Source organism: Pseudorca crassidens, chromosome 7 (genome assembly GCF_039906515.1).
Source record: "Pseudorca crassidens isolate mPseCra1 chromosome 7, mPseCra1.hap1, whole genome shotgun sequence".
NCBI lineage: Eukaryota > Metazoa > Chordata > Mammalia > Artiodactyla > Delphinidae > Pseudorca > Pseudorca crassidens.
Window position 1 is genome coordinate 5,385,633 of NC_090302.1, and position 13,548 is coordinate 5,399,180.

The 13,548-nt window shown below is 51.4% G+C and overlaps 1 protein-coding gene across 9 annotated transcripts in view; it reads right to left on the reverse strand.

Annotated features, from left to right (window-relative positions):
• The window catches only part of NUP214 (nucleoporin 214), a 134,591-nt gene that overhangs the window by 8,544 nt on the left and 112,499 nt on the right, over positions 1-13,548 (reverse strand). For 6 of the 9 annotated variants that reach the window (XM_067742924.1, XM_067742926.1, XM_067742925.1 and 3 more), the window contains one exon: positions 1,512-1,751. In XM_067742924.1, the coding sequence (XP_067599025.1) occupies positions 1,538-1,751 (214 nt within the window). In that variant the 3' untranslated portion in view covers positions 1,512-1,537. Of the gene's footprint in view, positions 1-12; positions 120-1,511; positions 1,752-13,548 lie in introns of those variants that run through there. The other 3 variants (XR_010944796.1, XM_067742928.1, XM_067742927.1) reach the window with 1 other exon arrangement.

Below are 13,548 nucleotides of genomic sequence, written 5' to 3' on the forward strand. Positions count from 1 at the left end.
GAGAACCCTTACCCTACTCCGTGCCTGCAGAGACAAGCTGTGAGCTCGGGCTCAGGGTAGATCTGCGGGGGGCTTCTCTCTCCTCTCTCCTCTGCAGCCGGAACTTGCCTTGGGTGGGCCTAGGAGCAGAGAGGGAGGGTCCCGTGAGTTACAGGTTGAGCCCAGGGAATTCCCACCGTCTCGGTCCTCAGCGCCCATCGCCAGCTGGCTCTGTCGGCACATCTCAGTGGGCAGCTTTTCTGTTTCCATCCACACTGTCCCAAACGCCTGGAGGGCCAGCCACCTTACCCAGCTGTAGTTAGTTCAAAGGTGAGAAGGCCTGCCCTTGCCACCCAGCACCTTCTCGGGGACGCCCCTCCCGGGCTCTCCGGGGGGTGCCTGCAGATGGGCTCCAAGCACCGCGGTGCTGCAGGTGAGGGCACCCACAGATGGGCATGCCTGGACCTGGTAAGGCTGGGGAGGCGGGAGGCAAGGGGCAGACCCCCTGCTGCCGGCCCTCACAGAAGCGAGCCAGCACCCACGGCCAGGGTGATGAAGTGAGCCTGGGGTTGAGGCTCGTCCTTGAGGTCACCCTCCTTCAGGTCCTGGGCCCTCTGGAGCCCCAGGACCTGGTCCTGAGTGTCGCCAAGCTTTTTTAGCAATGCCTGCCTTGAAGGCTGCTTGCAGGAGCTGAGGGGACACCCTGCTGAGGGAGGCCCCCTTCCTCCAAGCTTGACAAACCCACAGCTACATCGCCTGGGTTCCTCATTCGGACCGATAATGATCGAGCCCAGAAAACTGTCAGATGAGAGAAATAATCCATCTCTGCTGCAGATGAGCCGTATGTAGGAGCTCCAGGGACAGCGTGGGTGGGCGTGGTTCACGGAGTTCTTGCTCTGCTCCTCTACCCACGGGCTACTGTATTTATTCGAGGGGTGCTTAACGTCCAGCCATCGCCCGAGTGCCCCGCTCCTGACGGGACGCGTGCGGCTCTCCTGGCACCTCTGGACGGGAAACAGCTTTATGCGGCCGGCTGCCGGCCTGGTGCTTCGGGAACCCGTCAGGACTGGGACCTTCCCCCTGGAAAATGCCAGTTCCCCCTGGTGTGTTCGGAGGGAGGCCTGCCACCCAGAGAGGCCACAGCCTCAAGTGAGGGGCATGATGGGTCCCAGCTCCCCCTCTGGGCACAGGCTGCGGAGGGGTCAGGGTGGCAGTGGCCGGCTGCCGCGGACGGGCCCTGGCCTCCTGACGGCACGGCCCTTCTCTGCACTCGGGTCTTTCTTGCACTACAAAGGAGAAAGGGCCCTGGGCGAGGGGTCAGGGACCGGAGTGCTGGTTCTGGGCTGGGTCATCGCTAAGGAGTTCTTACTAGGGTAGGGGTGGGAGTAGGAACCAACAGTAAGTGGTGGTCCTGAGCTGTCTGGGGGCAGAGTCCCCCAAGCCCGCGCTTCCTGCGTGTGAGCAGGCCCTGGGCAGGGGCCCACGGCTGGGCCCATTGGGAGGAGCCCTGCTGCTCCGCCCCGCCCCTCACTGCCCGGCCCCTTGCTCTCTGCCCCTCCTAGGCTTTCGGAAGACAGGGCTGGGAGGGCCCTGGGGAGGCTCCAGGTCCCGCTGAGGAAGCTCGGCTTAGCTTGGGTCTGGTCCCTCGGCTTCTCATGTCAGGAACGCAGAGCGCAGGCTTCTCACCTGGGTCCCCGATCCCTCTGGTGTCCCCCTCCCCGGCGTGGACACACTCCTCCAGCAATAAGGACCGTCTGTGGTCGTGGAGAGTACTGTGAAAACAGACCAATGCACTTACTAGGAGGCACAAGACTCTTGAAGAAAATGTAAAATGAACCTTTTTAAAACAACAACAAATATTCACAAAGAGAAATAAAATGTAATTTTCAAGTAGGCCTGGCTAGGAGCTAGAAGCTTCTGAAGTGGCGGTTCATTTGGGGGTTGACGGCCCTGGATCTCTGGCCTGGGGAGTGAATGTATCGGGGGGGGGTGGGTATACAGCTGGAGCCTGGGGGTTCTGGTGCTAAGGGCCTTGGAGGAACCCAAGAGGAGGTGGGCCACTTCACAGATGGCATCCTCTGCTCTCCACAGCTCTGGACCTCAGTCCCCACCAAAGTGCCCCCTGGTTGGGGTCCTGTGTGGAGGAGGGGCAGGAGACTTGGATGTGCAGCTAGGACTGGGGGGCAGCTTGGCTTTTGGCAAACAGTAGAAACCTGTGTGACAAGAGGGGTTAGTGTTTAGACTGGGTCCTTACCCACAGACTTGCAAACCCGTCTTCACATGGAGACGCGGCTGCTAAGTCAAGGTCAACCTAGGCCGTGGCCCTGCACCTGCCCTCACCTGTAGCTGCTGAAAGGGGTTGTGTGGCCAGAGCACTGACAGTAAATATCTTCTCCTCCTATTGGAACCTCCTTATGGAAGGATGAGAGGTGGGGCAGCCCAGAGGTCTGGAGTGGGTGTGGGCTCTGAAGGTGGACCATGGATTCAAGGTCATTGTTGTGAGTCTGGGCAAGACACTGAGCCCCTCTGACCCCGTTTACCTTGTATGGAAGATGGGGGTTCTCTGAGTAGCCGCCTCCTACCTGACACAGTGAGAACAACCTATTCTACTCGGTTTCTGGGTGTTAACTCACCAAATCCTCACAACACCCCAGATGTTATCCCGATCCCCATTTCACAAATGAGGAAACTGAGGGAGAGCCGAAGTCGAGAAGCTGCCCAAGGCCACGCACCTGGGAAGATGCAGAGTCAGGATTTGAAGCCCGGCCCCAGGGCCCAAACCTTCCTGTGTGCTCTCAACCTCAGCGAGTCATTGTGGAGCACACGTTCTGGGCTCAATAATTAACGGCACCTATTAATAAGAAGAACCCCCCGCCTGCGGCTCACTCCATCCTGGGTTCCCCAGGCAGGAAGTGCCTTCCTCCCCCGCCACAGGAAGTCTGTGCTGTCAGTTCTCCGTGGCCCACGGTGAGCCCGCTCGGTCCCTGCCTGTGAGGGGCTGCCTGGTCAGTTGCAGGCCACGGGCTCGTCGGCTGGGTGGGCGGTGGCCTCTCAACATCGCCACGGAGCACGAGGGGCCCCGTTCACTCTGGGCGTCGGGGAGTTGGTTTCTTCCCTGGGCTTCCCACACTGCAGCAACCCAACGGCATTCTGCATCCTGTCTCCTGGGTGTCTCCTCTGAGACACCAAAGCAGGAAATTGCATAATAGGCTCCACTGGCCGCCCTCCACCCAGATGGCTTATGGGTGGTGCAGCTCACTGTCGTGGTTTGGCTTTCGATTGTGGATTCAGCTCCTGCGCTCTGCCTGTGAGACCATGGTGTGTGCGTGTGTGTGTGCGTGCGTGTGAACAGAGAACGGGGTGCAGCCCCGGCCAACGGCAGGAGGGAGCTGAGCCGGATCCCATCAGGGTTCAGAGTTGCTCAGGCAATCGAACCTTCACACTGACATGGCAGGACGCTCAGACGGCTGCCTGCGTTTGGGGGTAACATTTGGGAGGGGAATGCGCAGGGGGAGTGGTTACGAGTAAAATGGATTCCAAGTGGCATTTCGTCACACAGTGGAAGCCTCCAGCCTCTCAAGCTGATAGCAGGTTAAATTTAGAAGTCACAGACTGGGATGAGACACAGACACCAGGCTCCAGCCAGCTGTTGCAGCGTTCTCCCCACCCCCGCCAGGAGCCAAGGCCTGGGGAGCCGGCTGTCCAGGCTGGGCCAGGCCGACCTGCCCCAAGACGCCCGGAGAAACAGGCTCACTGCAACCTCACACCCAGCCTGCCTTCTACCAGTAAAGTCACTTCTGGGTAGAGCCCAACCTCTGCTCTGGACAAAGAGTCCCTGTAGGTTCGGCCCTGAGGCCTAGAGGAAAACCCCATTTGGGTCCAAGAGGGAGACAGCTTGCTGCCAACTGCAGAAAGGCGAAGGCGGGTGGCGCTCTCAGGTCCCTGGACATTTCTAATGGCCCAGGCACTCTCTCGCACCTGCGGCTTGAGCCGTCTCTTGGTCCTCATCTATCCTGCCTGAATGGCCCCAAAGAGACCGTTTCCCACCTGGTTGGGGTCCGGGCCCTCAATTAAGGCAAACGTTGTGGGGAGCGACAGACCCCAGTGCCCACACACCATCCACTAAGGACACATCCGAATCATCGACACGACGAAATCCCCCAAGACAAAGCGCGTGCAAAGGGCGAGCGCTTGCCTCTTCCACGGCCCCTTTCTGTCCCCAAACCTCATCGAATGGTACCCCGTTTACAGATGAGGAAACTGACCCTCCCAGAGGGCCGAGGGTCCTGCTAAAGATGCCTCAGCTGGGAAGTCACAGAGCTGGGCTGCTTTCCAATAGCTGTCTTTTGACGCGGCTCTGTCACTGCTCTTTAGGCTACACCATCCCCAGCTCTTCCACACCCCGATTCTACCACACTGCCCTTAACCATTCCTTCATTAACTGGCACAGAAGGTCCCTGAGCACGAGGCTTCACAGGAGTCGTCAGCAGCCCCGCTGGCACTGGAAGAAGGAAATTACTGAATGCAAAAAACATATCTGAGTGATGAGCTCCACCTCTGCGCCCGTGTCTAGAGAGGCACATGCACACAGTTGACACCGGTCCTGGCAGAAGCCGGCCCAGCTCCGACCCGGCGGGCCTTCCCCACTTGTCCCTGCAGACTGGAACGCAGAGACGGGATTAGTTCCTCCAGCGGCTCGAGCCCGACTTCGGTTTCGGGGCCGCTGCTACCAGGCTCCTATGTTATGGCCCCTTTTAAAATCAGACACGTGAAGGGGGGCGCGGCTCGGTGTTTACAGCAAGTGGGACGCAGTTCGAAGCCCTGCGCTATTCCTGGCTGCCACTTGTCTTGCTGAGTGAGGTCGGGCTGGTCGCCAGACCTCCCATGCCTGTTTCCCAATCTGCAAGCTGGGACACGCACCCCGAGCCTTCCCTCCCCTGTCGGGACCCAGCCAAGCGTAGGGGTGTGGTGCTCGGTATTGAATGTGCAGGAGGGGCTGCCTGAAAACAGTCACGCTGGACCCTGGTTTATATTAGAGACCAGAGACGTCTCTCCTTCAATGTGGCTAAAAGTCACGGCAACATCCCGATGACAGGACTTGGTTATTCAGGACCCTGGGCATCCTCAACACACACACACCGAATGCCAGCCCGTCAGCCAGACAGGTGTGTTAAAAAAACTTTTTTCACGGCTTTAGTGAGATATGATTCACATACCACATGATTCACCCATTTAAAGTGTATAATTCTACGGTTTTTAGTATCTTTACAGAGTTGTGTAGCCATCACCAGTCAATCTGGGGGTATTTTCATCTCAAAAAGAAACCCTGTACCTGTTAGCTATCACCCACGGCCCCTCTCCCCAACAACCCAGACCTAAGCAGCCACTCATGTACTTTCTGTCTCTATAGATGTCCCTCTTCTGGACATTTCATGCAGATGGAATCACGTGACGGGTGGTCTCCTGTGCCTGGCTTCCGCACCGAGCACGTTTTCAGGTTCACCGTGCCACGGCACGCACCAGCACCTCCTTTTTGACAAACGCACTTTTGATCATCTCCCGTGAACGAGGTACTTTGCTGGGTGCCTGAGAAGCAGCAGCCTGGAGCATACAGTCCCGAGGAGAAGACAAATGAAATGTTACAAAGGACTAGCGCGATGCTGACAGTCAGCAGGGGCTGCGAAGGGAGGTGGGGAAGGCTTCCCCGGGGAAGAGGCCTTCTCGAGGAGACTTGGAGAATGGACTGGAGAGTCTGGGCCTTGTGAGCGCGGGGAGAGGAAGCAGGGCTGCCTGGAGAGGCTCTGAGTTAGGAGAGCGCCCTGGGGGCTGCAGACCAACTGGAGACACAGCAGCTGGGTGCAGAGCCAGGCCTGGTGAAGGAGCTCCTGTGATTTTAGGAGCAGCGAGGGAAGGGGGTGCCGGGTTACGCCCGGGGTAAGCGTGGTGCCCATCACTTGTGAATGACTGAGAAACGATTCCATGAAGGAGAGGACGATGGAGGCCACGTGCAGGAGCCCCTGCCTGCCAAGGGGAGCTCTCAGGCCTCCCCAGATGGCAGCTCCTGCTCCCTCTGACACGGCCGGCTGCACAGGCAGGAGAGGGTCACGGCAACCTCAGCGGGGTTTGCAGGCCTGCTCCACCCCTCCCTGGCCATGTGACCTTGAGCAAGATATATGGATACGGTTACGGAGAATGGGGATAAACATGGTTGCTTAATGAGGTTCTGGTCCAAGATGGTGGCGTAGGAGGACCCTGAGCTCACCTCCTACCACAGGTACACCAGAATTTCAACTATTTACGGAAAAACTATTCAAGAGAAAGACCAGAATCTAGCAGAAAAGATCTATGACTAAACATATAAAGTGGGGGGACTTCCCTGGTGGTCCAGTGGTTAAGTCTCTGCCTTCCAATGGAGGGGTCCCGGGTTCGATCCCTGGTCGGGGAACTAAGATCCCACATGATGCACGGTGCGGTCAAAAATTTTAAAAAGTAAAAAAAATTTTAAAAAAAGGATATAAAAGCGGGAATCACAACGAGACGGGCAGAGGAGGCAGAGTCGTAGTATAGGAAAGACACACACCACTGGGTGGGTGACCCACAAACGAGAAAATAATTACAATTGCAGAGGTTCCCCTCAAGGAATGAGGGGTCTGAGCCCCACATCAGGCTCCCAGCTCTGGGGTCCTGCAATGGGAAGATGAGCCCCCAGAACATCTGTCCTTGAAGGCCAGCAGGGCTTACATTCAGGAGGCCCAGAGGACTGTGGGGAATATAGGAACTCCACTCTTAAAGGGCGCACACAAAATCTCACACACTCTGAGACCCAGAGCAGAAGCAGAAATTTGAAAGGAGCCTGGATCAGACCCACCTGCTAACCCTGGAGAGCCTCCCAGAGAGGCAGGAGGCAACTGGAGCTCCCCCTGGGGACACAGATGCCAGCAGCAACCACTTCTGGGAGCTCCTTCTACCATGTGGATGGCGAGGGCCATTTTGGAATCGTCCCTCGAGCTTATTAGTGCCAGGACCTGCCCCTGCCCACCAGCCTGTCGGCGCCTGTTCTGGGACACCTCAGGCCAAGCTGCTAGCTGGGCAGGAACACGGCCTCACCCACCAGTGGGCAGGCTGCCTTAAGATCCCCTGAGACTACAGCTGCTGTCCCTGGACATGGTCCTGTTCACCTGAAGGCCCAGGACTCGGCCCCCCACACCAACGGATGGGCACTAGACCTAGGATTCCTAGGGCCCTGCAGCCAGAGATTCCAGGACCCAGCTCCACACACCAGTGGGCAGGTACCAGTCCCGGAATCCCTTAGGCCCTGGCTCTGCCCATAAGTGAGCCAGATCTAGCTACAGGACCAACTTCACAGACACGTGGGCAAGTATCAGACTCAGGAAACCCTGGGCCCTGGCCTGCCCACTGCTGGGAGGACCCCAGTCCCAGGACCACTACAGCCCTGCAACCTGCCATAGCAGGACCCAGTCTACCTACTGGCAGGCTGGCACCAGCTCTGGGACCCACTGAGCCTTGGCCCTCCCTACCAGCAGGCCACCACCAGCTCTGAGACACCTTGGGCCCCTCAGTCAGTTGCCCTGGGATTTCACCCCACTCACCAGTGGGCCAACACAAGCTCTGGGGCCCCTGGGCCCTGCGGCCAGAGACTCTAGGACCAGACTTTGCCCACCAGTAGTCTGGTACTAGCCCTGAAATCTCCTGGGCCCCAAATCCACCCACTATCAGTGGTCACCAGCCCCAGGACCACTGCAGCCCTGTGGTCTGCCTTGTCAGGACCCAGATAACACATCAGCAGGCTGGCACCAGCCTGGGACCCTGCAGGCCTGGGCCCCACCCACCAGTAGGCCAACACCATCTGTGAGATACCTTGGACTCTTCAGCAAGCCACCCTGGGATCTAGCCCCACTCACCAGTGAGCCAGCACCAGCTTTGGGACACCCCAGAACCTGAATCCAGCTGTGTCATGAATTGCCCACCCCCCCCCCCCGCCTCCACCAGCAGGGTGACAATAGCTCTAGGAACTCTGACCTTACAACCACCCACCTCAGAACCTGGTTCTGCCCACTAGTGAGCCAGCACTAACCCCAGGACTCACTTCAGATCTAAAGACACACACAGACTGAAAGTGACGGGATAGAAAACAGTATCCCATGCAAATGGAAATCAAAAGAATGCTGGGGTAGCAATACTTATATCAGACAGAATAGACTTTAAAACAAAGACTGTAACAAGAGACAAAGAAGGACATTACATAATGATCAACGGATCAACCCAAGAAGATATAACAAATTGTAAACATATATGCACCCAAAAAAGGAGCACCAAATAAAGTAAATATTAACAGACATAAAGGGAGAAACTGACAGCAACACAATAATAGTAGGGGATGTTAATTCCCCACTTAAACCAACGGACAGATCATCCAGACAGAAAATCAATAAGTAAACACTGGCCTTAAATGACACATTAGACCGGATGGATGTAATAGATACATATAGACCATTCCATCTAAAAGCAGCAGAATACACATTCAAGTGCACATGGAACATTCTGCAGGACAGATCACAAGCTAGGCCACAAAACAAGTCCTGGTAAATTTAAGAAAAGTGAAATCATATCAAGCATCTTTTCCGACCATAATGCTAGAAGACTAGAAATCAAGTATAAGAAAAAAACTGCCCCCCAAAACCCCCCAAAACAAAGACATGTGGAGGCTAAATAACATGCTACTAAACAACCAATGGATGACTGAAGAAATGAAAGGAGAAACAAAAACACCTGGAGACAAATGAAAATGAAAACACAATGTTCCAAAATCTATGGGATGCAGCAAAAGCAGTTCTAAGAGAGAAGTTTATAGTGATACAAGTCTACCTCAGGAAACAAGAAAAATCTCAAATAAACAACCAAACTTTACACCTGAATGAACTGGAATAACAAACAAATAAAACCCATAGTTAGTAGAAGGAAAGAAATCATAAAGATTGGAGCAGAAATAAATGAAATAGAGACAAAAAAATAGAAAAATCAATGAAACTTAAGAGCTGGTTCTTTGAAAAGATAAACAAAATTGATAAACCTTTAGCCAGACTGATCAAGAATAAAAGAGAGGGCCCAAATCAATAAAATCAGAAATGAAAAAGGAGAAGCTACAGCTGACACCATGGGAATACAAAGGATCATAAGAGACTACTATGAACACCTATATGCCAATAAAATGGAAAATCTAGAAGACATGGACAAATTTCTAGAAATGTACAATCTCTCAAGACTGAACCAGGAAAAAATATGAAACGTGAACAGACCAATTATCAGTAACGAAATTAAATCAGCAATTTAAAAAACTCCCAATAAACACAAAGTCCAGGACCAGATGGCTTCACAGGTGAATTCTACCAAACATTTAGAGAAGAGTTAACACTTATTTTCTCAAACTATTGAAAAAACAAATTGCAGAGGAAGGAAATTCTGAAACCACTGACAAAACGAAAAGAAAACCTACTGACTGGGAGAAAATATTTGCAAATGATATGACTGATAAGGGATTAATATCCAACATATATAAACAGCTCATACAACTCATTTTCAAAAAAACAAACCACCTGAATAAAAAATGGGCAGGACAACTGAACAGACATTTTTCCAAAGTGGAAATGCAGATGCCAACAGGCACAGGAAAGATGCTGAGCATCACTAATCATCAGAGAAAGGCAAATCAGAACCACAATGAGATATCACTTCACACCTGTCAGAATGGCTCTCACCAGAAAAACCACAAATAATAAGTGTTGCCAAGGATGTGGAGAACAGGGATCCTTGTACACTGTTGGTAGGAATGTAAATTGGTGCAGCCATTATGGAAAACAGTACAGAGGTTCCTCAAAAAACTGAAAATAGAACTACCATATGATCCAGCAATTCCACTCCTGAGTATATATCCAAAGAAAACAAAAACACTAATTCAAAAAGATACATGTGTAACCAAGCAGAACCCTATGGGGCCTTCCTGGGACAGACACCTGCCACCCCCACCCCCCGCCATGTCCTCTGCCTGCCTCTTTTTTTTAAAATAAATTTATTTATTTTATATATTTATTTTTTAATTTTTGGCTGCGTTGGGTCTTTGTTGCTGCGCGTGGGCTTTCTCTGATTGCGGTGAGTGGGGGCTACTCTTCATTGCAGTGCACGGGCTTCTCACTGCAGTGGCTTCTCTTGTTGAGGAGCACGGGCTCTAGGCAAGTGGGCTTCAGTAATTGTGGCTTGTGGGCTCTAGAACACAGGCAGTAGTTGTGGTGCACAGGCTTAGTTGCTCCACGGCATGTGGGATCTTCCTGGGCCAGGGCTCGAACCCGTGTCCCCTGCATTGGCAGATGGATTCTTAACCACTGCGCCACCCTGCCTACCTCTTGTCTATAGACAAACTTTAGCCTCCCAGGCCTTCCCTACATTTCAAATAACACGTTTAATCAGAGAAGTGAGAAAATGCAGAAACAAATGAAACAAATAAGACAAAATAATAAGTTTAGCTGTTAAACAAAGTCAAGGACTTTTAGTTCCTTCTCAGGGGCTACATAGTATTCTGAGCTATATCCTTTGAGCTGTTTTTCAGATACTGAAACCCCAACCAGGTGGAAGAAGTTAACAGTATAGTGCCCACAAGCACACAGACCCCAGACTGGCTGGAATCAGAAGGTTGATGATGTTAACTCCTTATTAACTCAACACTAACCAATCCCAAGAATGTCCACGAGCTGATCACACACCTTGCAACCCTCTCCTTCACCCTGTCTTTAAAAAACCTTTCCCTGAAAGCCATTGGTGAGTTCAGATCTTTTGAGCATTAGCTGCCCGGACTCCTTGTTTGGTGTCTGCAATAAATGCTGCAATTTCCTTCACCACAACCCAGTGTCAACAGGTTGGCTTTACTGCACACAGTCAAAGAGACCCAAGTTTGGTTCAGTAACACATGCACTCCAATGTTCATAGCAGCATTATGTACAGTAGCCAAGATATGGAAGCAACCTAAGTGTCCATCAATAGACGAATGTATAAAGATGTGGTGTTATATATACATACACACACACACATATATATATATATATACACACACACACACACACACACATACATACATACACACACACACAATGGAATACTACTCAGCCATAAAAAAATAAAATTTTTGCCATTTGCAACAACATGGATGGATCTGAAATGTTTATTCTTACTGAAATAAGTCAGAGAAAGACAAATACTGTATGTTAACACTTATATACGGAATCTAAAAAATAAAACAAATGGGTGAATATAACAAAACAGAAACAGATTGAGAGATATAGAGAACAAACTAGTGGTTACCAGTGGGGAGAGGGAAGAGGGAAGGGGCAGGTCAGGGGTAGGGGATTAAGAGGTACAGGCTACTATGTATAAAATAAATAAGTTACAAGGATATATTGTACAGCACAGGGAATATAGCCAAAATTTCATAGTAACTTTAAATGGAGTAAAATCTATAAACATTTTGAATCACTATGTTGTATATCTGAAACCAATATAATACTGTAAATCAACTATACCTCAATAAAAAAATCTATCATTCAAAATACACAAACCTAAGTAAGTGTAGAAGAACTGTAAATACTTAAACAGTCAAATTTTTATTAAGCTTGTAGAATTTATGGTTCTGAAATTATTAAACTTTAAAATTGCATGAAGGAAAAGCAAAAGGTAGCTTACCCCAGGATTGTGGTGGGTGTTCAAAGGTCAGTGGATACAAGGCATGTGAAACAGTACCTGACACATAGTAAGTGCTCAGGGCATTTGAGCTATTAATATGGGTAAGCCCCCGAGCCTCAGTTTCCTCATCTGCAAGATGGGGCTAAGGGGCTCTCTTCATGGGGAAGGACTCAGTGGGATCAGTAAGCACAGCCTTACTGTGCTCACATGTAGCCAGGTGCCCAACTGGCATTAGCTGACACTGACCTTGTAACCCGGACGTTAAAATGGTTTTCTTTTCTGCCCCAATTTCAGCTGAGACATGGAAGGTAAAATACAATACAAGCAGTACTGCTCCTCTGTGCTGGATGTGCTGAGGGACCAAGGATCACTTTGGCCAGTATTTGTCCAATCACGCTCAGGGGTGTACATGAGGCAGAATAAAGGCTGTCCTGGAGAGAGCCAGTGGTGGACCGTGTGTTCTTTGGGATGCAGCGTGTTTACTTCACTCCAGCACCCCTCCTCGTGGCAGCCTCCCCGAGATGGGCAGCCAGGCCTCCCTGCAGCCATGCCAGCCTGTGTCTTTGGGCTTTGCCCTGTGCCCACCAGGTGCTTAAGGCTCAGTTAATGTTTACCACTGTCCTGAGCTCAGATGCGTGTGGCCGTGGAGTCAGACTGCTGGCTCCACCGTCTGCCATCCTGGCTTGTGGGTTACCCTCCCTGAACGTCGTTGGCATCCTTAGCTGAGAATGTGGATGGTATATTGTTTATTATTATTATTGTGGTAACATACAATTTACCACCTTAACCACTTTTTAGGAGTACAGTTCTGTGCCATTAACACTGCACAACACCCACATTGCTGTGCAACCATCATTGCCATCTATCTCCAGAACTTTTTCATCTTGCGCAACAGAAACTCTATACTCATTCTACAACTCCCGGGGCTTCCCTGGTGGTGCAGTGGTTAAGAATCTGCCTGCCAATGCAAGGGACACGGGTTCAAGCCCTGGTCCGGGAAGATCCCACATGCTGCAGAGCAACTAAGCCCATGTGCCACAACTACTGAGCCTGTGCTCTAGAGCCCGCAAGCCACAAGTACTGAGCCCGCGTGCCTAGAGCCCGTGCTCCGCAACAAGAAGCTTGTACACTGCGATGAAGAGTAGCCCCTGCTCGCTGCAACTAGAGAAAGGCTGTGCGCAGCAACAAAGACCCAACGCAGCCAAAATAAATAAAATAAATTAAAAAAACAAAGCAAAAACCCATAACTTCCCATCCCCCTCTCCCCAGTCCCACTCGCAACCACCACTGTACTCTCTGCCTCTATGAATCTGACTAGTCTAGGGGCCCCATGCGTGGAATCATACACTTTTTTCTTTTTGTGTCTGTTTTATTACACTTAGCATCCTGTCCTCAAGGCTCATTCATGTTGTAGCAGGTGTCAGCATTTCTTTCCTTTTTAAGGCATTTCTCTCTGACCCAGTCTTCCATGGGTCCTGAGTACCCCGAGGTTTCCCAGAATTACAGCCCCGTCCCTGCTGCTCACGGCGTCTTCAACACATGGGTAAATTCTAGAGCTGTGCAAGGATGTCCATGTGTGGTCCACTCTGGAAGATTTCCCTCCAACTGGTTAAAATAATAAGATACAAAGTGCTTAAAGAGAGAAATTTTTCTCATCTAGAAAACTCATTTATAAAAGGCTGTTCTCCATGAAATGAAATTATTAGCTCTACGCATGAAGAAGGTAAGAGTATGAGGAAGCATTTTCCGAAATGCCATAGTGAATCTGGACTTCAGGGTGACCTTTGATAAGGTCCTTTCTTATATCCTCAGGGGCAGGTG